General features: G+C 44.3%; 1 protein-coding gene across 3 annotated transcripts in view; it reads right to left on the bottom strand.

The window, feature by feature from the left end:
* Nucleotides 1-20: 20 nt before the first annotated feature.
* Nucleotides 21-24,152, bottom strand: part of daam1a (dishevelled associated activator of morphogenesis 1a) — an 89,821-nt gene continuing 65,689 nt past the window's right edge. For 2 of the 3 annotated variants that reach the window (XM_029675774.2, XM_029675773.2), the window contains exons 15-26: nt 23,671-23,778; nt 22,690-22,713; nt 21,150-21,247; nt 17,181-17,265; nt 13,532-13,638; nt 9,031-9,119; nt 8,373-8,541; nt 7,690-7,797; nt 6,848-6,908; nt 6,481-6,612; nt 5,431-5,601; nt 21-5,176 (exon numbers count right to left, since the gene is read on the bottom strand). In XM_029675774.2, coding sequence (XP_029531634.1) covers nt 4,970-5,176; nt 5,431-5,601; nt 6,481-6,612; nt 6,848-6,908; nt 7,690-7,797; nt 8,373-8,541; nt 9,031-9,119; nt 13,532-13,638; nt 17,181-17,265; nt 21,150-21,247; nt 22,690-22,713; nt 23,671-23,778 — 1,359 coding nt within the window. In that variant the 3' untranslated portion in view covers nt 21-4,969. The remainder of the gene's footprint in view (nt 5,177-5,430; nt 5,602-6,480; nt 6,613-6,847; nt 6,909-7,689; nt 7,798-8,372; nt 8,542-9,030; nt 9,120-13,531; nt 13,639-17,180; nt 17,266-21,149; nt 21,248-22,689; nt 22,714-23,670; nt 23,779-24,152) is intronic. The other variant, XM_029675775.2, reaches the window with a different exon arrangement.

Consider the following 24,152-nt stretch of genomic DNA (forward strand, 5'->3'; position numbering starts at 1 on the left):
TGAAGTGGTGAAACAGCAGCTAGATGAATTGTTACCAGAGGTTTTATTAGTGACAAAGTTATTATTCACAATGCTTTCTGAATAGTATCCAAAGTATTGCAATTCATAGAAGCAGATGTTTCCTCAGAATGTCTTTAAAACATTTCAGAAATCCTTCACTTTCAGACAAGACCAACAGTAAATGGAACCTGTAGAATAGAGACATGGGCGCATTGGCCACTCCTTACTATAACTCAGATGAATACTTGTCTTTGTTGCACAGTTTGGAAAACAGGGTTAAATTACTTTAGTCATTCAGCAGATGCTCTTATCCAGAGCGACATACAGTTAGTGCATTCATCTTAAAATAGCTAGGTGAGACAATCATGTCAAGTACATTTTCCCTGCAAAGTATTTTTCAGTGCTAGTGGGGAAAAAGAAAGGGAGGGTTGTGAGCATGTTAAGATACTTTTCAAAGAGGTAGTGTTTCAGATGTTTTCGAAAGATGGGCAGAGACTCCGCGGTCCTGACTTTAGGGGGAAGCTTGTTCCGCCATTGGGGTGCCAGGACAAAGAGCTTAAGGGGTGGGAGGGCCAAGAGACCAGAAGTGGCGGAACGGAGGGCTTGGGTTGGAATGTTGTGTTTGAGCATAGCCTGAAGTGGGGCATTTCCCCTTGCTGCTCCGAAGGCAAAAAACAGAGTCTTGAAGGTTATGCAAGCTTCAAATGGAAGCCAGTGGCGTGTGCAGAGGAACGGGGTGACATGAGAAAACTAGGGAAGGTTGAACACATTGCGGGTTGCAGCCTTCTGGATAAGTTTCAGGGGTTTGATGGCACAAATGTTGAGCACAGCCAACAGAGTTGCAGTGGTCTAGATTAGAGATGACAAGTGCCTGGATTATGACCTGCGCCGCTTCCTGTGTGAGTGAAGGTCGTACTCTAGGGATGATGTAGAGCATGAACCTCCATCACTGCTTTGATGTTTGCAGAGAATGACAGGGTGTTTTCCAGGGTGACACCAATGTTCTTTGCACTCTGGGAAAGGGACATCGTGGAGTTGTCAACCGTGATGGAGAAGTCTTGGAGTGGGCAGGCCTTCCCTGGGAAGAATAGCAGCTCTGTTATGTCGAGGTTGAGCTTGAGGTGGTGAGTAGACATACAAGCTGAGATGTCTGCTAGGTACGCAGAAATGAATGTCGCCACCTGGGTGTCAGAAGGGGGAAGAGTAGCTGAGTGCCACCCGCAAAGAAACGATAGGAGAGACCATGTGACAGAGCCGAGTGACTTGGTGTAAAGAGAAAAGGGGACCTAGATCCAAGCCCTGTGGGACACCAGTAGTGAGAGCATGTGGTGCAGATGCAGATCCTCTCCACGCCACCTGGTCGGTGCGACCTGCCAGGTAGGATGCAATTCAAGAGTGTGCAGAGCCTGAGACGCTCAACCCTGAGAGGGTGGAAAGGAGGATCTGATGGTTAGATCTAGGAGGATGAGAAAAGAGTCAGCTTTGGCAGAGCAGAGAGCAGTCTCAGTTGAGTGAGCTGCCTTGAAGCCTGACTGGTTAGGGTCAAGAAGCTTGTTATGCGAAATAACGAGAGAGTTGGTCAGAGACACGTGCTCAAGTGTTTTGGAAAGAAAAGGGATACCGGTCTCTAGTTTGACGTCAGAGGCTGTCGAGTGTTGGTTTCTTGCGGGGAGCGTCTCTGGCCATCTTGAAGTCAGAGGGGATGCAGCTAGTGGTCAGGGATGAATTAATGAAGGAAGTGAGAAGGTCTCCAGAGATGGTCTGGAGAAGTGAATGGGGTCAAGTGGGCAGGTTGTTGGGCGGCCGGACATCACTTGTCGCAGGATTTCATCTGGAAAGAGGCGAGAAAGAGGTCAAGGCGTAGGGTAGTTCTGTGGGAGTGGAACTAGTGGACTCAGTAGGCTGAGTGAATGAGGAGCGGATGTAGTCAATCTTTTTTTCAAAGCGGTTGACAAATGTCTGCAGAGAGGGAGGATAATTAAGGAGAGATGAGAAAGTGGAAAAGAGTTTCCCAGGGTTGGAGGCAGAAAATACAAATTTAGAGTGATAGAAGGCAGTTTTAGCAGCAGATAAAGACGGAGATGGTAGATAGAAGGGAGTGGAAGGAGGATAGGTCCTCCGGAGGTTTAATTTCCCTCCATTTCCACTCAACTGCCCACAGCCCTGTTTTGTTAGTGCGCATTGAGTGACTCATCCACGGAGCAAGATGTGAAGGTTGGGCTGGCCAGGAGGAAAGGGGACAGTGGGAGTCAAAATGAGGCGGAAAGGGAAGAGAGTAGGGTCGAAGAGGCAGAGTCAGGAGAATTTAGCAGAAGGAAGAGCGGATAGAAGAGTAGCGGGAGCAAAGATTATGGTGGCTCATGACCATCTGCGTAGGTAGGGTCTGAGGGTTGGAGGAGAAAAGGAAACAGAGTATTGATCAGAGATCAGTAGGCGTACAGCCCCTAGTGAAGTTGAGGTCAAGCTGATTACCTGCCTTGTGCGTGTGAGGTGACTGGGAAAGGGTGAGGTGAAAAGGAGTGGAAACAAAGAGGAAAGAAATGTATTTAAGTCAGGCGTCAGGAAGTTAAAGTCACCCAATAGACAGGTGAGAGGGGGAAAGAAAAACTCCATTTAGGAGAAGTGATTAGCCCTGTGCTACCACCACCACGACCAGTAGTAGTGTTATAAGGTATTCCATGTCTCCATCAGGGTGAGATGAACTCAGTTTTATTGGCCGTAGATCGGAAGTACCAAACCCTGCCAGAGACTAAGAATTCCACATGGGTTGTGCTCACAGGGTACACTAACTTAGAAGTGTTACAGCCACTGAGTCGGCAGCGAATGTAAAATCTACCGGAAGAGGAGCGAACTGAAAATGGGACACACATACTTGCCAAAAATACAAAAGATCCAAATAAGATATGAAAATAACTAGGTAAGATACTCAAGTGAGAGAGTGATGTGGAGCCTTCCTCAAACAACTCAACAGACAGTCTGGTTTGGTGACAATACTGCCTCTTACAGCTGCTGCTGAAGAAACAGGGGAGACTGAAGTACTAGCACTAATTGCCTAGCAGAGGTGAAAGACAACAGCAGTGATTGCCTGGCAGAGGTGGGGAAAAAAACACCCCCTGCAATAAAACACACCCACATATTAGTAAAAGTGTTAGACAAATAGGCCTGAAACTAATCCAAGTCCACAACAACAGTCACAAGTACTGAGCAAATCAGACAGTTCAAACAGCAATGATTAAGTAGGCTACCAGATAAAAAGACAGCACTTCAATTCCAATTGCTCTAGCAAGATAATACCAAAAGCTACTTATTGAATAAAAAAATATACTTGCTGCTCTTGTAGGAGCCGATGTCCTTCTAAACTATAGATGGCGCACTAAGACTGGGGCCAAGTAATACTCCTTAAATAGTCAGGGAAGTCAAGTAAGGCCACTCCCTCTTAAAACACCCAACTGTTACCAAGGGTTTTTACACAAATTGGCCTGAAACTATTCCAAGTCCACAATGAGTACAAAGCAATCAGACAGACAATGAATAAGGTCAAAGGTAAACTTGGTAAAAGACAGCACTTCAATTCAATTGCCCTAGGAAGATATTACCAACAGCTACTTATTGAAGACAGTCCGAGAGGAATTACTGGTTTACTGGCTTGCAAACATAACAAAGATTCAACAGATAATTGACATCCAGGTTTATTACTTTAGTCCGTTTCGAAATAGAAAGTTGTTTAAATAATAAAAAAGCTGTATTGAAAGAACCCACATACCTCCATCAGAAATGCTATCACACAGTTGAGGAGGGTGTTGGTAGAAATGTGACCAAAGGTTTTAGAAGGGTTTTACTAATTGGATCTGACTAAATAACTGAAAAGTTTCTGCTGTACATAACATAGTGAGAAGGTGACACGGGAATTGGCACAATACATAATATATACACATATATGACAGTATTGAACACAAATAAAAAAATTATAGGATGCATAGTTTCCAGACTGGTATCCACACTGTTTGTCAGGATGGCCAGAAGTAGAGCAATCATTTTTGGTAACACTTTAAATCAAATCGGAGACAATATCCTTTCAAAACTTCAAACTAGGTCCTATACTATTTTACAATACTGTATATACAGTAAAATATACATTATTTTTTCGACCCATCTTTTGTTGCTGTTTCAATAGATTATTTTCTAAAGGTGAAAGTTAGGGCTCTAATAAAATGGCAATATTGCATCTGTGATTTGGTTTTTAATATATCTGAATCAGGTCTTTGTAAAATTGTGATAAAAAAAAACAGTATCAAAATGTGTATCTTGTTGTTATGCTTTTGTGCTCAGCTAAAAAACATTATCACTCATACATACTGGATTGTGCTTCAACAGACACTGTTTCTATGCATGAGGTTGACATCTTTTACTATACCCTTAAGGGAGTCTGACTGAACACAATAGCAGGAAAGATTTTACACAAAGGCTAGTACATTCTCCCGATTAAAACAGGAAACGTGTCTCCGCCAGGGTCACTGCGTGTGTGTGTGTGTTATCCCAGGCTTTCCATTCCACTTCCTGGTTATCTTTGCAGACAGGGAGGGTCAAGAAGAGGGTCCTACTCTAGGGCACCAGCCCTATGCTATTAAAGTGCCCCATTCACGACATGAGTAAAACTGTCATTCAGACCACAGCATTTAAAAAATGTAGGTTAACACAAATAGCTTAGAGAGTCACTCCTGATCCATAGTTCATGGTTTTCATTAGGAGGTAATGTCTGTTTCCAGACAGACACAAGCTCTGGGTTATTGTTGCTTGAGTAGCAGAAGAGTAAGTAGAGGTCTGTCCACCACCTTTCATGCTCATTTCAGTTCTGTTTTAGTAGTGAGTTCTGTCCACTCCAAAATGAAGGGGCGCTAGGCCCATTCCAAGCCACCAGAGGGCAGCATAGCCTAGCTCTAGTAGGACAAAGGATCTGTCATCAGTTGTTTTAGAGGTTCAGTTTGGTGACTGGCCGCTCCCTGCTGGTCTCAGCTGATGAGTTGACGCGCTTGCGGTTGCGTTTCATCTTGGACAGGTCCTTATCGAACACCTCCCCAGAGCGCAGGGCTGAAACAAGGTCGTCGAACTCACCGTCCTCCTCACAGTTCTCCTTAGCCTTCCTGGACTTGCGCTCCTTCTCCCTCTGCTCCTTCAGCTGAGGAGACAAAACAGGATTGACCAAATGACACACACCTACAGTAGAATATAGTGTGTGACGGATGTATTTGGTGTATTGAGTAAATTAACAGTACAGCACATGCATTTGAGTGTGTGTTGGTCAAGAGTTTAAAAAAACTCTGGTTTGATACCCATTTGTAATATATGTTGCATAATGACTAGGTGGTTAAAAGGTGACCATGGGTGACTATCTCTAGTATTTTGGTCAGTGATAGACAATCTTAATCTAACCTGTGCTTCCATGCGGGCCCGTCGCTCCTCTTCCTCCTTGCGTCTGCGCATGTTCTCATTCTCCTGCTTGGCCTCTGCGAACGCCTGCAGGAATTGGTCGAAGATTCCGAAGAACTCGTCAGGCTGCATACGAGTTGCATCCTCACCAAAATGCTGCACTGCCTTCAGAAACTGGAGAGAAAACAACGTTAGACACCAAATTCTTTAAGATGTTCAAACAGCTTTTCCTCTAGATGTAATAAAATGCAATCAATGTGTCACAGGTGATTTCTTTCAGTTACACTGGGGATGAATGTGTGAGACGTGGGTATGCCACCATATCTGGGTTCAAATACTATTTTAAATCATAACTAATACTTTTTCTGGGCTTGATTGTGCTTGTCTGGTACATTGGAACCAACACAATAGTCGTAAAAGTGCAAACTCTGCCCACCTGGCACTCCAGGCAGGGTAGGGCAAACATTCGGTAATTAAAATATTTCAAATATTATTTGAACTCAGGTCTGCTCCCAACAGGTGGTTTCCTCCTCCCTGCCATTGTAAAGTTGAACTTAACACATAAATAACCCTCATCCACTGCGCATGTATCAAATACATTCCACATGGCACTTCATGAAGGGGAGACCCAGGGGGAAAACCATGGCTTTGAAACTGATAGCCTTGACCCATCTCAGTTAAAAATGAACTGCTTATATTCAGAGGTTCCAATGTCTATGCAGGTAGATTGTAACCCTTGAACAGACGTGAGTTACTACATCCTCCACATTGAAATACAGTGAAACACAAGGCATACTATTTCCAAGTATATTGGTTGTTTGAAAAGGTGACTTCAAAGCTGCAGTAAGAACACTTAATGTGTGCTACCTACTTGGTTGTGGCCAAGTATAAAGTTACAGGATTTGCCATTTGCTCTGCCCTTATAAAGTCTTTAAAGCGACCATATTTGAGTTTTATAGCTCCATCAGAGCTCCTAGTAGTGGAGAGAAGCATGAGGAGGAGGGGGCAGACAGACAATGCGGTCCCCAGACCCTGGCCCCCGCCGGTTCTCACCAGCTCCTTGGCCTCGGTCAGAGAATCCTCCACGTCTGAGAAGCTGAAGCTGGCCACGGTGATGAACTGGCTCACCACAGACACAAACTTATCCCCCGAAACCTGAGGAAGACCTCTCTGAAACTCCAGCTCCTATACAGTAGGGAACAGCATTACAGGATAATTATATGACTGTCATCAGACAACCCACAACACAAGAGTACGATATGATATGACAAGGCAAACTCCAGGCCCTAATCTTTGGAGTTCTGTCAGTGGAAACTTATTGAGACTCATGAACAGGAGGTAGAGGAGTGTAAGCCCAACTACTGCCTCTGATACCATGTGTGGCTCCATTAAGGGTAAACCAATAGAAATGGCCACTCACCATTTCCACACTCTTCAGTCCAGAACGCAAATTGTTGATGTCTTTCTCCAGCTCTGTCATACTGTGGATAAGGGTAGAGGAAAGGGAAGGAAAGGGAGTGAAGAAAGATGAGAGGAGAGGAGGAAAGGGGAAGGGAAAGGGAGGGAGTGGAGAGAGGAGTTTATTGACGTGAAACAATTACAAACCATCTGTGCTCCAACCAAGCCACAACTTAGAGACAGGAAATGTGTGAGGATAAAACCCAACTTCCTTCCTTCTCAGTCAGGAAAGGCATGGATACAGGGTTCACTAGGTTTAACAGAAACTCTAACTTAGATTATCTTTATTTGCGACCTGAATTATTATAATTGTTTTAATGCTGACTGTTACACTATTGCTTTGTTGTGGTACGATAGGAAACACCTTGACATTTTGAGGATTGCAGGGTTCACAGTTCACACTTTCCACATTTCAAGAGGATCACTGAAATATGGGCTATTAGGACAACCTGTGCCTCTGAAAAATCCAGACAATATAAACATGACCTTTGACCCTCTCTGTAAACACGGCATGTAAGGTAATACAAACAGCAATACGGTCTTTCTACTTAAAGCCAGGCACCATCAATTTGGCTTAGAGAGGAAAAATCCAGAATTACAATGTTTTTGCAAGGGTAATTACACACAGTTACACATAAATGAGAGCAACTTAGGTTTATGAAACAGCATCTGTGTGTGTGTGTGTGTGTGTGTGTGTGTGTGTGTGTGTGTGTGTGTGTGTGTGTGTGTGTGTGTGTGTGTGTGTGTGTGTGTGTGTGTGTGTGTGTGTTTGTTGATTCAGTCAGCCTTAGCAGCAGCTCGTACTTGACTTTGGCTGCCTCTGGAACACTCTGAAGCTCTTCCTGGAACACTGCCACTTTGGGATACTTATGCTCCAGGATGGTGATCAGGTAATGCAGCAGAGTGATGTTCCTACAAACACATACCACACATTAGTATTCATATCACACATTTGTATTAACATCACACATTAGAATTCACATCACACATTAGAATTCATATCATGCATTAGAATTCATATCACACATTAGAATTCACATCACACATTAAAATTCACATCACACATTAGAATTCACATCACACATTAGAATTCACATCACATATTAGAATTCACATCACACATTAGAATTCACATCACACATTAGAATTCACATCACACATTAGAATTCACATCACACATTAGAATTCACATCACATATTAGAATTCACATCGCACATTAGAATTCACATTGCACATTAGAATTCACATCACACATTAGAATTCACATCACATATTAGAATTCACATCGCACATTAGAATTCATATCACACATTAGAATTCATATCACACTTTAGAATTCATATCGCACACATCATCACACACGACACACATCAATGCTCTTAGTGTGGTGTTATTTGGACAGGTCTATGAACTCAAATGTTTTTAAGTCAATGGTATTTTTCCTGTATACATAAAGGATAAATGCTCAAGCCAGAACATTTCTTACTTGTCAATGCTGGACTTGGTGTCAGCAATCTTGTTGAGTGAGGACACTTTGAAGCCATAGGCGTTCCCCCTCTGACCCTTGTTCATGTAGTTACCAAAGGCCAGGACCACCTCCAGAAGCTGCTTGAGGTTGCGACTCTGCAGCACCTCTTTAGATGCCCTGATCAGTGCTGGGGAGAGGAAGAGGACGTTACTGTTATGAGGATAAGACATTGGTTAAATGGCACCCTAGTCCCTATGTAATGCATTACCTTTGAGCGGGGACAACCAAATGGCACCCTAGTCCCTATGTAATGCATTAACTTTGACCAGGGACCACCAAATGGCACCCTAGTCCCTATGTAATGCATTACCTTCGACCAGGGACCACCAAATGGCACCCTAGTCCCTATGTAATGCATTACCTTTGAGCGGGGACCACCAAATGGCACCCTAGTTCCTATGTAATGCATTACCTTTGAGCGAGGACAACCAAATGGCACACTAGTCCCTATGTAATGCATTACCTTTGACCAGGGACCACCAAATGGCACCCTAGTTCCTATGTAATGCATTACCTTTGACCAGGGACCACCAAATGGCACACTATTCTCTATATAGTGCACTACTTCTTTTAAAGGTAGATCATTTGAGCATGGAACATTGTAGGAAAATCCTACCTTCAACTTTAGGTTTGACTTCGACGATTCTTTCCGCAAATTTCTTTTTGAAGTAGAGAGACTGCAGCCTTGGCTGGTAGTGGTTGATTCTGTATTGTAGAAAGAGGTCCAAATATTATGTTTCAATCAGAATTTACATAGACATTACCCTTCACTAAAACTGTTGTGTAATAGATGGGTTGCCTGACGACATCACGGAAATGATGCGCACGCATCGATGAGGCATGATTCTGTTATGATTCAGATAGCTAGCAACAATGACAAGAAGCTGCCATGTGGAAAATCGTAGGGCGCTTGTTTCAGGTAGTTGTATATTGTTCTTGATTCTATGTCTTGTTTTAAGGTGTTTTGATTCATGTCACGCCTATGCTAATACGACTCAAATTCAAAATAACCAACAACTGTAACAATGTGTTTGATAGACAACACGTGCTTACTGTGAAAATGTATTTGTTTTCAATAAACAATTGGACTAAATATAGTTGACATGTTTTCAATAATAATTTTCTTCACTCGTAGAAAGAGGAGGAAGGGAAGCGCTACTAAGGTACACAATAGTACATTTTGGTAGATAGAAGGTGCTCTTTGCCACTGTCCTTGTCCCTCAGGATTTCCATCATTGTCTCAGCTGTGATGTCCTAAATACTCAAAAGTAATTCATTGTAAATTCCTAATTGGAAGAGGGAGTGGTTACAACATTAATTTGCCCTCAGCTATGGTTAGACTGTTGTTGTTCATGTTTTGTTGTTCTAGTGTACTAGAAAATATTGCTTTCTTATTCTTGACACTTCTCCCAGTTATATTTAAGGTTAGAACTACCTTTTAGTCTTCTGATACTTCTAGCTTGGAGTTGTATTTTTATGAAAACATAGCGACAGTATTTCACTTTTTAATGTGTATAGTATTGCTTACTAGGTGTGTCTAATCAATTGTGTAACCACTCCCTCTTCCAATCAGGGCTAATTGAAAAGCTGTTTAAAAGAGGACCTTGTATTCCTTTTTTTGTACTCCCTGACGAAGGCCATGCAGCCGAAATGCATCGGTTTAAAAAAAACGTTGTTTCTATTGAACGTGCCATACTAATAAAGGCATTTTAATTAATTATATGAAGAGTGCCTTGGTCCTCCTTTCTTTTTGAGGAATAATTTTCTTCCTCCAAAGTCCCACCTGTCTATTTGATATGACCTTTCCTAAATGAAGGCTATGAACTTTGAATAGAAATACACTTGTTTTGTGGTTTTGTTCAGACATTTGATCAACACAGAGGTTTTGTGACCAGACAGCAACAAAAGAATCGTCCCTTTTTCAGGACCCTGTCTTTCAAAGATAATTCGTAAAAATCTAAATAACTTCACAGATCATCATTGTAAAGGGTTTAAACACTGTTTCCCATGCTGGTTCAATGAACCATAAACAATTAATGAACATGCACCTGTGGAACGGTCGTTAAGACACTGACTCTACTGACTCTGAAAAACACCAAAAGAAAGATTCCCAGGGTCCCTGCTCATCTGCGTGTACGGGCCTTAGACATGCTGCAAGGAGGCATGAGGACTGCAGATGTGGCCAGGGCAATAAATTGCAATGTCAATACTGTGAGACGCCTAAGACAGCGCTACAGGGAGACAGGACGGACAGCTGATCATCCTCGCAGTGTAACACCTGCACAGGATTGGTACATCCGAACATCACACCTGCGAGACAGGTACAGGATGGCAACAACTGCCTGAGTTACACCAGGAACGCACAATCCCTCCATCAGTGCTCAGACTGTCCGCAATAGGCTGAGAGAAGCTGGACTGAGGGCTTGTAGGCCTGTTGTAAGGCAGGTCCTCACCAGACATCACCGGCAACAACGTCGCGTATGGGCACAAACCCACCGTCGCTGGACCAGACAGGACTGGCAAAAAGTGCTCTTCACTGACGAGTCACGATTTTGTCTCACCAGGGGTGATGGTCAGATTCGCATTTATCGTCAAAGGAATGATCGTTACACCGAGGCCTGTACTCTGGAGCGGGATCGATTTGGAGGTGGAGGGTCTGTCATGGTCAGGGCGTTGTGTCAAAGCATCATCAGACTGAGCTGGTTGTCGTTGCAGGCAATCTCAACGCTGTGTGTTACAGGAAAGACATCCTCCTCCCTCATGTGGTACCCTTCCTGCAGGCTCATCCTGACGTGGCCCTCCAGCATGACAATGCCACCAGCCATACTGCTTGTTCTGTGCGTGATTTCCTGCAAGACAGGAATGTCAGTATTCTGCCATGGCCAGCGAAGAGCCTGGATCTCAATCCCATTGAGCACGTCTGGGACCTGTTGGATAGGAGAGTAAGGGCTAGGGCCATTCCCCCCAGAAATGTCCGGGAACTTGCAGGTGCCTCGGTGGAAGTGTGGGGTAACATCTCACATCAAGAACTGGCAAATCTGGTGCAGTACATGAGGAGGAGATGCACTGCAGTACTTAATGCAGCTGGTGGCCACACCAGATACTGACTGTTACTTTTGACCCCCCCCCCCCCCTTTGTTCAGGGACATATTATTCTATTTCTGTTAGTCATATGTCTGTGGAACTTGTTCAGTTTATGTCTGTTGTTGAATCTTGTTATGTTCATGCAAATATTTACACATGTTAAGTTTGCTGAAAATAAACACAGTTGACAGTGACAGGACGTTTATTTTTTTCTTTCACAAATGATCTTACTGGATTAAATATTCAACATGAAAAACACATTGAATAAAGAAGCTCCATTCCTGCTCCCTGCCCAAACTCTGTTACCACAGCTTCAATGTTTTCAGGAAGGCAAAACACAAAAGGAGAAACGACTCCAGATCCTGTAAGGAAGTCTCTATTCCCATAGTAAATGGCTTGATACATCATGGAAAAAATGGTGCTGGTACTACACTCACAATGGCACCTGGTCATACGTTTCCTTTCCTATAATCTAGTAATCCAACCTTCATTTGTAACGCAGTAGAGGAATGACCATTAAAGGACTGCAGAGAGCCCTAGCCCTGGGGTTTCTTTTCCTGCCCTAGCCGAGGATGTCTCCCCAGGGAGGTTTCATATTCACTCATTAACAACAGTTACATGGAGAGTTCAGCTGCTTGCCGCCACCTTTGCACCAGCCTCCCCCACAGTCTCAACCACAGCCTCCACCTCAACCCTAGCCTCAGCCACAGCCTCCCCCTCAACCACAGTCTCAGCCACAGCCACCCACTCAGCCACGGCCTCCCCCTCAGCCACGGCCTCCCCCTCAGGCACAGCCTCCCCTACCCCTCAGCCACAGCCTCCCCTACCCCTCAGTCACAGGCTCCTCTACCCCTCAGCCACAGCCTCCCCTACCCCTCAGTCACAGGCTCCCCTACCCCTCAGCCACAGGCTCCCCTACCCCTCAGCCACAGGCTCCCTACCCCTCAGTCACAGGCTCCTCTACCCCTCAGCCACAGCCTCCCCTACCCCTCAGTCACAGGCTCCCCTACCCCTCAGCCACAGGCTCCCCTACCCCTCAGCCACAGGCTCCCCTACCCCCTCAGCCACAGGCTCCCCTACCCCTCAGCCACAGGCTCCCCTACCCCTCAGCCACAGGCTCCTCTACCCCTCAGCCACAGGCTCCCCTACCCCTCAGCCACAGGCTCCCCTACCCCTCAGCCACAGGCTCCCCTCAGCCACAGGCTCCCCTACCCCTCAGCCACAGGCTCCCCTACCCCTCAGCCACAGGCTCCCCTACCCCTCAGCCACAGGCTCCCCCTCAGCTCAGATAGCATGACTCATGGTAAAGAATAATCTAAAGAAATAATCATCTATTTGCTCACTCACATATTATACTTCTAAAACTAGTTTGGGGATGAATTCTCGTATTTATAGTCCATAATGAATTACATGGACAGCACTCCAAAAGGTAATACATTTGTTTGACCTACACAGGGAAAAATGCAGGGAATTGCTGTATATTTTATTCACTAAAGAACAATACCAATCGTTCTACTCTCCCCAAGCCCTCACAGTCAGGACCAATGGCCTTCACTGGGAGATCTGGGTCACAGCTTCATGTCTGGCAGTGATGTCCCTCAGCAGTTACAGTAGATATACCAAAGTGATTTGTGTTAAAAGACATTGACATCCAGCTAGCACGTGTCACTGAGTGTCATGCTGTTTACATATGCTGCTGGTGGTACTGCAATGATCTGTGTCAATTCCTGTTAACAGCAACGTTGATTCAAGACTAACATAGAACGTGTTGTTATAGAAAAAGCCCTGATGAAGACTACATGTTAACAATGAAGAAGCAGTTTTAAAGTCAACATCCATTGTCATCCGAGAGCAGCTGAATATTTTCCACAGTATACCAACAAATAACATGCTAAGGATAGTGTCTAGCACAGTTTTAGCAAATTGGGGTTTTGAAAAGCGCATTACAAGTAAAATGTATTGTTATTATTGGGAATGTGGTGTTACACATTCTAGCAGTACCAAAAGTCATTATACCGAACCAAAGTGCGTACCTGCTCATCTCGTAGAGGAAGCGGTCAGCCTTGGCCATGCGGTCCAGCTCATGCTTGTGCTCCTCCAGGAGATCCACGTCACTCTTCTCTGGGACAAACTTCAGCAGCTGGACAGGAACAGGACAATTATCAAGAGAGAACTTGTACAGCCACACACTAATACCCTTCTCTCCACTGTGATAGCTGATGTGTGATGAGCTTTCTGGCGCAAAATGTCAGGTATGGGGAGTTTCACCCATTACTAACTAAAGAGCTTTGACAGTCTGGAAAAGCGCTATAGAAATCAAATCAATTATGAATTATTATCATTGAAAAGACATGCAGAGTTATCACTGAGATGTGGTAATCTTCTGCTGGAAATAAATGGCCTCTGTGCTCTGAATGTAAATGATGTTTAAATGACTCAGACCTAGAACTCGAAGAACTTTGATCATGTTCCATTGAACAGATGGATTAGGTTGGCAGCTGGACACATTTTTCTTCAGAACTCAGAACAGACATGGCAGTCAGGCAGTATTCCCACTAACAGTATTCAGATGCTTTAAAACCTTGCTAAATAACCTCCGCCATCCAGGCCGGCCGGGCCGGGCCCCACCACTACAAATGCTCCATTCCGTCACTAGCGCACTCCCTATGAACACTGCAGACTTTCTTTAATTAGGGCCCTAGATTAAAGCAATAGCAATGAAAAGTCTTGTAAAACTCGATTAGCCTTCAATTACTCACATCTATTTGAAAATACTATACTTTTTCACCTAGTCATCGTCATAGTTATGGGGCGATAAAGAACATGAAGGCTCAGTGGTTTTGAGGGCAGGTTAAAAGGGGACGAGGAGTTTTACGATTACATGTCATCAGTTAGTCATCATCAAAGCAATCATTGGCTTACAGAATTCTCTGCAATATGGTGATACATTTGGCCTGTGTGTTGTACTTCAATCATGCTCTATCAGAGAGAGAGAGAGGGGGGGCTACATGCTGTATCAGAGAGAGAGAGAGAGAGAGAGAGAGAGACCTACAACTGTATCAGAGAGAGAGAGGAGGGAGAGAGGAGACCTACTTGCTGTACCAGAGAGTGAGAGGGGGGCTACATGCTGTATCAGAGAGTGAGAGGTGTGCTACATGCTGTATCAGAGAGTGAGAGGAGGGCTACATGCTGTATCAGAGAGTGAGAGGAGTGGGCTACATGCTGTATCAGAGAGTGAGAGGGGGGCTACATGCTATATCAGAGAGTGAGAGGAGGGCTACATGTTGTATCAGAGAGTGAGAGGAGGGCTACATGCTGTATCAGAGAGTGAGAGGAGGGCTACATGCTGTATCAGAGAGTGAGAGTGGAGGGGGCTACATGCTATATCAGAGAGTGAGAGGGGGCTACATGCCTATCAGTGAGAGGAGGGCTACATGCCGTATCTGTATCAGAGATGCTGTATCAGAGAGAGGGGGCTACATGCATGTATCAGAGAGTGAGAGGAGGGGGGCATGCTATACAGAGATGCATGCTGTATCAGAGAGTGAGAGGGGGCTACATGCTATATCAGAGAGTGAGAGGGGGGGCTACATGCTACATGCTGTATCAGAGAGTGATGCTATATCAGAGAGTGGGGGGCTACATGCTATCAGAGAGTGAGAGGGGGCTACATGCTGTATCAGAGAGTGAGAGGAGGGCTACATGCTGTATCAGAGAGTATATGCTGTATCAGAGAGTGAGAGGGGGCTACATGCTGTATGTGAGAGGGGGCTACATGCTGTATCAGAGAGTGAGAGGGGGCTACATGTATCAGAGAGTGAGAGGGGGCTACATGCTGTATCAGAGAGTGAGAGGAGGGCTACATGCTGTATCAGAGAGTGAGAGAGGGAGGGCATGCTGTATCACAGAGTGAGAGAGGGAGGGCTACATGCTGTATCAGAGAGTGAGAGGGGGCTACATGCTGCTATCAGAGAGTGAGAGGAGGGCTACATGCTGTATCAGAGAGTGAGAGGGGCTACATGCTGTATCAGAGGGGGGCTACATGCTATATGAGAGTGAGGAGGGCTACATGCTGTATCAGAGAGTGAGAGGAGGGCTACATGCTGTATCAGAGAGTGAGTGAGAGGGGGCTACATGCTGTATCAGAGAGTGAGAGAGGGAGGGCTACATGCTGTATCAGAGAGTGAGAGGGGGCTACATGCTGTATCAGAGAGTGAGAGGAGGGCTACATGCTGTATCAGAGAGTGAGAGGGGGCTACATGCTGTATCAGATGCTGTATCAGAGAGTGAGAGGAGGGCTACATGCTGTATCAGAGAGAGAGGACATGCTGTATCAGAGAGTGAGAGGAGGGCTACATGCTGTATCAGAGAGTGAGAGGGTGGCTACATGCTGTATCAGAGAGTGAGAGGGTGGCTACATGCTGTATCAGAGAGTGAGAGGGGGGCTACATGCTGTATCAGAGAGTGAGAGGAGGGCTACATGCCGTATCAGAGAGTGAGAGAGAGGGGAGGGCTACATGCTGTATCAGAGAGTGAGAGGGGGCTACATGCTGTATCAGAGAGTGAAAGGAGGGCTACATGCTATATCAGAGAGTGAGAGGGGGCTACATGCTGTATCAGAGAGTGAGAGGGGGATGCTGTATGAGAGGGCTACATGCCGTATCAGAGAGGGCTACATGCTGTATCCGAGAGTGAGAGGAGGGCTACATGCTGTATCAGAGAGTGAGAGGGGGCTACATGCTGTATCAGAGAGTGAGAGGGGGATGCTATATCAGAGAGTGGCTACATGCTGTATCAGAGAGTGAGAGGGGGGCTACATGCTGTATCAGAGAGTGAGAGGGGGCTACATGCTGTATCAGAGAGTGAGAGGAGGGCTACATGCTCACAGATGAGAGGGGGCTACATGCTGTATCAGAGAGTGAGAGGAGGGCTACATGCTGTATGTGTATCAGAGAGAGGGAGGGCTCATGCTGTATCAGAGAGTGAGAGGGGCTACATGCTGTATCAGAGAGTGAGAGGAGGGCTACATGCTGTATCAGAGAGTGAGAGGGTGGCTACATGCTGTATCAGAGAGTGAGAGGGGGGCTACATGCTGTATCAGAGAGTGAGAGGAGGGCTACATGCTGTATCAGAGAGAGAGGGGGCTACATGCTGTATCAGAGAGAGAGAGGGGGCTACATGCTGTATCAGAGAGAGAGAGGGTGGATGCTGTATCAGAGAGTGAGAGGGGGCTACATGCTGTATCAGAGAGTGAGAGGAGGGCTACATGCTGTATCAGAGAGTGAGAGGGGGGCTACATGCTGTATCAGAGAGTGAGAGGAGGGCTACATGCTGTATCAGAGAGTGAGAGAGAGGGGAGGGCTACATGCTGTATCAGAGAGTGAGAGGAGGGCTACATGCTGTATCAGAGAGTGAGAGAGAGGGGAGGGCTACATGCTGTATCAGAGAGTGAGAGGAGGGCTACATGCTGTATCAGAGAGTGAGAGGAGGGCTACATGCTGTATCAGAGAGTGAGAGGGGGGCTACATGCTGTATCAGAGAGTGAGAGGAGGGCTACATGCTGTATCAGAGAGTGAGAGGGTGGCTACATGCTGTATCAGAGAGTGAGAGGGTGGCTACATGCTGTATCAGAGAGTGAGAGGGGGGCTACATGCTGTATCAGAGAGTGAGAGGGGTGCCCACCTGCTCCAGCATGTCCTTGGGCAGATCCTCGTGTTCGTCCATCGTCATGATGGCCCTCTTGATCTCCTCATTGGTCAGCTTCAGCCTGCAACACAACAGCATTATCATTACCACAGAGGACTACTGTACATTACATTCAAATGGTTAATAGGAGAGGACATCAGTTTTACCAGTTAATGTCTTGTTATTGATGTGTTAACAGTTTGTTTTAACAGTGATGTACGGTGCATCCATGTTATGTCCTGTTCAATTTGTGTCGCCTCACACAAAAATCTGTCAATTTAAGAGTTGTAGTATCCATTTTGAAAAGCACTATGAGTATCAGTCATAAAGAGAGAGTCACAAGCTAATGAACCCGTCCCAAACTTTTAGCATTTGCAGAAACAAAGATTTAGTGTTTTACATTTGAAGTCAGAAGTTTACATACATTTTAGCCAAATACCTTTAATCTCAGTTTTTCACAATTCCTGACATTTAATCCAAATAAAAATCCCTGTTTTAGTTCAGTTAGGATCACCACTTTATTTTAAGAATGCGAAATGTCAGAATAATAGTAGAGAGAATGGTTTATTTCAGATTTTATATCTTTCATCACATTCCCAGTGGGTCAGAAGTTTACATACACTCAATTAGTATTTGGTAGCATTTCTCCCAAGGATGAACCAGACTACAATTAGTTTTCTGAGGTCTTGGTTGATTTCTTTTGATTTTCCCATGATGTCAAGCAAAGAGCAACTGAGTTTGAAGGTAGGCCTAGAAATACATCCACAGGTACACCTCCAATTGACTAAAATAATTTAAAATTAGCCTACCAGAAGCTTATAAAGCCATGACTTCATTTTCTGGAATTTTCCAAGCTGTTTAAAGGCACAGTCAACTTAGTGTATAAAAACGTTTGACCCACTGGAATTGTGATACAGTGAATTAGAAGTGAAATAATCTGACTGTAAACAATTGTTGGAAAAAGGACTTGTGTCATGCACAAAGTAGATGTCCTAACCGACTTGCCAAAACTGTAGTTTGTTAACAAGAAATTTGTGGAGTGGTTGAAAAACAAGTTTTAATGACTCCAACCTAAGTGTATGTAAACTTCCGACTTCAACTGGAAGTCCCAGCTACTAGCCCCTAGCCAGCCAGAGATAGCAGGTGTTTTAAGTCCCAGCTACTAGCCCCCAGCCAGCCAGAGATAGCAGGTGTTTTAAGTCCCAGCTTCTAGCCACCAGCCAGCCAGAGATAGCAGGTGGCAGACAGCCTGAACACTGAGGCTCCACTGGCACACCAACACAATCATAATGTGCCAGGAAACCAATGAACACACAGTTCTAAAAGACTTGGGCAGAAACACAGGGTAGCTCTCCACACACACACACAAACAGACACACACACCAGGCTCTAAATGAGCTAGGCCTGAAGCCCTAGCCTACCACCGCAACCACGGGGCTTTCTGACAGGACTTTGGATGTCTCACAGTCAGCATGCATGATTTAGACACACACGAATGACAGAGCAATTAAGGTTCAGTCATGTCAATATTATTAAATACATATATCCCTTATTCAATGTGTTGGCTAAGAGTGAAAAGGCACGTTAAATGCATCATTTATGCCACTTTGCAGAAAGATAATATTTTCAGTTCTGCAAGCTGGCAACAGGAATGAACCACCACTTGTGACCACAAAAATTGAATGAGACAGGAAGAAATAGAAATAGCTGAATCCCTTAAACTTTGAAGTTTCATTCACAGTTGTTAAATTGAGAATGGTAGCAACATGAAATTAACTTAGTAGAAAAGGCCTCTTTGTTTGTGGTAGCTGCCATGGAGACCAGGGATGACAGTAATGAAAAAGGGGCGGCAGGGTAGCCTAGTGGTTAGAGCGTTGGACTAGTAACTGCAAGGTTGCAAGATCAAACCCCCGAGCTGACAAGGTACAAATCTGTCGTTCTGCCCCTGAACAGGCAGTTCACCCACTGTTCCTAGGCCGTCATTGAAAATAAAAATTTGTTCTTAACTGACTTGCCAGGTTAATAAATAATAAATAAATACAGTCCTAGTCAAAATTTTGGACACACCTACTCATTCCAGAGCTTTTCTTTATTTTAACTATTTTCTGCATTGTATAATAGTAATGAAGACATCAACACTATGAAATCACACATGTGCAATAATGTAGTAAACAAAAAGTGTTAAACAAATCAAAATATTTTAGATTTTAGATTCTCCAAAGTAGCCACCCTTTGCCTTGATGACAGCTTTGCACACTCTTGGCATTCTCTCACACCACACTCTTGGCATTCTCTCAACCAAGAGGTAGTCATCTGGAATTCATTTCAATGTACAGGTGTGCCTTGTTAACAGTTCCATTTGTGTTGAATTTCTATCCTTCTTAATGCGTTTGAGTTGTGTTGTGACAAGGTAGGGTTGGTATACAGAAGATAGCCCTACTTGGTAAAATACCAAGTCCATATTATGGCAAGAACAGCTCACATAAGCAAAGAGAAACATCAGTCCATCATTTCTTTAAGACATGGTCAGTCAATCAGGAAAATTTCAAGAACTTTGAAAGTTTCTTCAAGTGTAGTCGCAAAACCCATCAGCGCTATGATGAAAGTGGCTCTCATGAGGACCGCCACAAGACAGGAAGACCTAGAGTTACCTCTGCTGCAGAGGATAAGTTCATTAGAGTTACCAGCCTCAAAAATTGCAGCTCAAATAAGAGACTCGCTTGGGCCAAGAAACATGAGCAATGGACATTAGACCGGTGGAAAGATGTCCTTTGGTCCAAATTTGCGATTTTTGGTTCCAACCGCAGTGTCTTTGTGAGACGGAGAGTAGGTGAGCGAATGATCTCCGGATGTGTGGTTCGCACCATGAAACATGGAGGAGGAAGTGCGACGGTGTGGGGGTGCTTTGCTGATGACACTGTCGGTTATTTATTTAATTAAAGGTACACTTAACCAGCATGGCTACCACAGCATTCTGCAGCGATGCGCCATCCCATCGGGTTTACACTTAGTGGGACTATCATTTGTTTTTCCACAAGACAATGACCTAAAACACACCTCCTGGCTGTGTAAGGGCTATTTGAAGTGATGGAATGCTACATCAGATGACCTGGCCTCCACAATCACCCGACCTCAACCCAATTGTGATGGTTTGGGATGAGTTGGACTGCAGAGTGAAGGAAAAGCAGCCAACAAGTGCTCAGCTTCCATGTGAAGCTGATTGAAAGAATGCCAAGAGTGTGCAAAGCTGTCAAGGCAAATGGTGGCTAACTTGAAGAATCTGAAATATAAAATATATTTGATTTGTTTAACACTTTTTTGGTTACTACATGATTCCATATGTGTTATTTCATAGTTTTGTTGTCTTCACTATTATTCTACAATGTAAATATTTTTGAAAATAAAGAAAAACCCTTGAATGAGTAGGTGTGTCCAAACTTTTGACTGGTACCGTAGTTCCTGACCAACATCATCCCATTACAAAAATACATATATCATTCTTGGCTGCACTTGATGCTTAAACACATCGTCAATTATGAAACAGTTTCCCTCAACTCGAGTCGAAGTTGATGTAAATACAGAATTGCCCAAATGGTAGAGTAAATCTGCATTTAATGTAACTTGGCTGTGTACAGTAACAGAGGTCTGTGTGTGTGTGCGTGTGCGTTCGTGTGTGTGTGTGTGTGCGTGTGCGTGTGTGTGTGTGTGTGCGTGTGTGTGTGCGTGCGTGTGTGTGCGTGCGTGTGCGTTCGTGTGTGTGTGTGTGTGTGTGTGTGTGTGTGCGTGTGTGTGCGTTCGTGTGTGCGTGTGTGTGTGTGTGTGTGCGTTTGCATACATGCATGTGTGTGGAGAGAGCCATTTAAATCACTCATTAGATGGATACAATCACAATAAGTGATGTCCACTAATATAAGTAGGACATACTTCTGCTATGATGTCATGGGGTAGAAACTGTCAATTACTAACCGAGAGAGAAGGATGTTACAGTTCTGGGCTCTGCGACCATCGATGACTGACAGCTCCTTGACCTTCTTGGAGGTCACCGTGTCATCTTCAGACTCTTTCTGGACAGAGAACATTTGGGAGGGAGAGAAGAGTTGGAACATGAACAGTAATACTCAGTGGATAACATCCAACAGCTGAACTTCACGTTGCGTTCATATAAACACACAGTATTATATCATTTATCATACTTAGGCACTTTTGGATGAAGGCTAGCATGCAGAACACAACAATGTCTTGTTGCACTACTGTATATGACCTTAAATGACACACTAACAGAGCCAGAGTTTGACTGCGTTACTGTTTAATAAACACACAATTGTATATCATTCATCACACTTAAGCACTTTTGGATGCAGTATTTGCTGAACGCAGCAAAAGCTTGTGACTACATGACCTTAATAATACTCTCTCTGGGAGAAAGAGCCACACCCAGTACACCAGGGTTGTATTCATTAGGACACACTCAGCAAAATGTTTTGCAACGGAAAACAAAAATGAGCGTTTTTTTATCATACAAGTCCATGTAATCCCTCCCTGTTTCAGTAAGTTTTCATTTTGTTCCTAATGAATACAGTCCATGAATAACAGTGCCCCAAGGCTGTTTGGTGGAGGGCTGTGGCTGACTCACACCTGCATTCATTTTAGCTGTTGAACAACGGCAATAGGAACAAGTATTTTTATTAAGGCTTCTTCCATTTCCCCACCTGCTGTCTCATATTATCTTCATAAAAAACTATGGTATAGTAACCGGTCAGCAACAGGCAAATAGACACCAGATAGTGACACACACACACAACAATACTTGACACAATACCCATATGCATGCACCATCAACAATCATCAACATTAACAAAAGCCCAGGATGCACAGGAGACACACAGTATGAACATAAAACAGAAAATTGTTCCTCTGACTGGGTCAGTATATGAAACTGCCAAATGGAGGACAGCTGGGAAACAGGCTGTGTGAAATGGTGTGTTTGGCGAATAAGTGCTTGTTTTTATTTGGGGGGGCTTCACTCAAAGAATACAGGAGAGATTTGTTTTTGGAAAACGGATATCTGGCACTTTTTATAGTTGCAAGACTCCAGCTGCTTGCAGAATTGACTGCGTGCCACAAAACCAATTTGGCTAATTATGCACAGAAACATCTTGAAATGGTAACCAATAAAACTGAAATAGTTCATTCAAACAACGTGGTGGTGTGTTAAGAAGTATATTCTAAAAAGACTGAAAGAATGAATCCACAGAAACACAGAGGCTACGGGAAGACATGGCTTTCACAAGTATTTCACCTACGGACACAGACACACACACACACACAGACACAGACACACACACACACACACATGCCCACATGCCCACCAATCCCCATGCAGACGTAAAGAGAACAGAGTCGAGCGAGCGAGAGAGCAGCGTACGATGAAGGACAGTAACGAGCATTAAGTCAGACATGTCGCAGAGCAGGGTAAAGGTCACATGAGAGGTCAGAGGTCACTCACCTTATTGTTCAATGTTAAGAAGTCCTAAACAGGTGGGTGGGCAGGAAGCAAGGAAGATGCAGCATTCATTATTATTAATTACAAGATGCAGTAGGCTATGTATGGTGAATTACAGAAAAAAGGGCCAGCTCAGCAGATCAGTGATGCATTTGTTTGTGAGGACAAGCAGAATCCTGAGTAGCAGAGTGAGTCAGAGATGCAAATAACTGTTCAGTGTGTTCAGACACATCGTGAACAGCATGGCTTAAAACTCATAAAGTCCTTATACGACAAAAGGAATTCCATGCAACTTTATTTGTACCATTAAGGGCAGTTAGTAATGGAAATAGGGCCCTAGTCTAACCTTTATAATCACAGTCTTATTAGGTTGGTTATGGGAAAAGCTATCTGGAGGATTTCAATTGAACACTGTAGTCAATGTGGACATATAGAGGCTAAGTGAAATATTCTCATGCAGCACTAGTAAACTTTCCAAGGACCACGTTATCAGCATGGCTACTTCCTGTTGTAAACATTCCTGTTCTGTCTGGTTCTCTGTAACACTCACAAGGTAGAGGACTAATTTGAACAGACCTAAAAAGGATAGCCTGGTCCCAGATCTGTTTGTGCTGTCTTGCCAATCCTTATGGTCATTGTCATCCTAGGAGTTGGCAAGACAGCATAAACCGATCTGAGACCAGGCTATAAAAAAAAGCACTGTAATGGCCTGATATCCTTCTGAGCCAGTTCCAGACAAAGTGTTGAGAAGTGCTGCTGGAAGCATTCAGTTATGGAGTGCAATGGCATGCATGTGTTTATCACTAGCAAGCAGTGTTTGTTGGAACAGCATGGTCGGTGGCCTTGGAAACCCTCCGAATAGTTATATGCACATTATTAAGAAGTGATTTGGGGTCTTGTGTCCTGTCCTTAAGGGTGAATTGCTATGTACTGAAATGCCATTTCCCTACAGTAATACTTTGGTATTTAGGTGTTAAACTATACCTGCTGTCTCTGGTATGCAGAGAAGGTCTTCTCGATGTCCTCAAGGTCCAGGATTTTGAAAACATTGATGTCATCGACGTCCGTCCACACAGTGCCCTCCAGCTTATTCTGCAACAAAACAGCCCCCATCCATAACTAAGACTGTAAAAGCTTATTCAACTAGAACACAGGCCATACACCCCTGAAACTTTAGCGGTTACAACAACAACATAAAAACACACCCAGGGCTTGTTTGCTATATTGATTTCATGCCATTGAGCAAACAATGCAAGAGATAAAGCATTGGGCCATCCTTATCCTTCATTCCCCCTGGCCACTCTGAGGTGTAGCTACAAAAACACTAGTTTCTGTCTGCCTTAGCAGCACAACAATCACTCTCTCTGTTATAGACAGAGACACACAAAACACCTCATTTACAGGCTATGTCCCAAATGGCACCCTATTCCCTATTAAGTGCATTCATTTTGACCAGAGTCCATAGG

This window comes from Oncorhynchus nerka, linkage group LG12 (genome assembly GCF_034236695.1).
Source record: "Oncorhynchus nerka isolate Pitt River linkage group LG12, Oner_Uvic_2.0, whole genome shotgun sequence".
NCBI lineage: Eukaryota > Metazoa > Chordata > Actinopteri > Salmoniformes > Salmonidae > Oncorhynchus > Oncorhynchus nerka.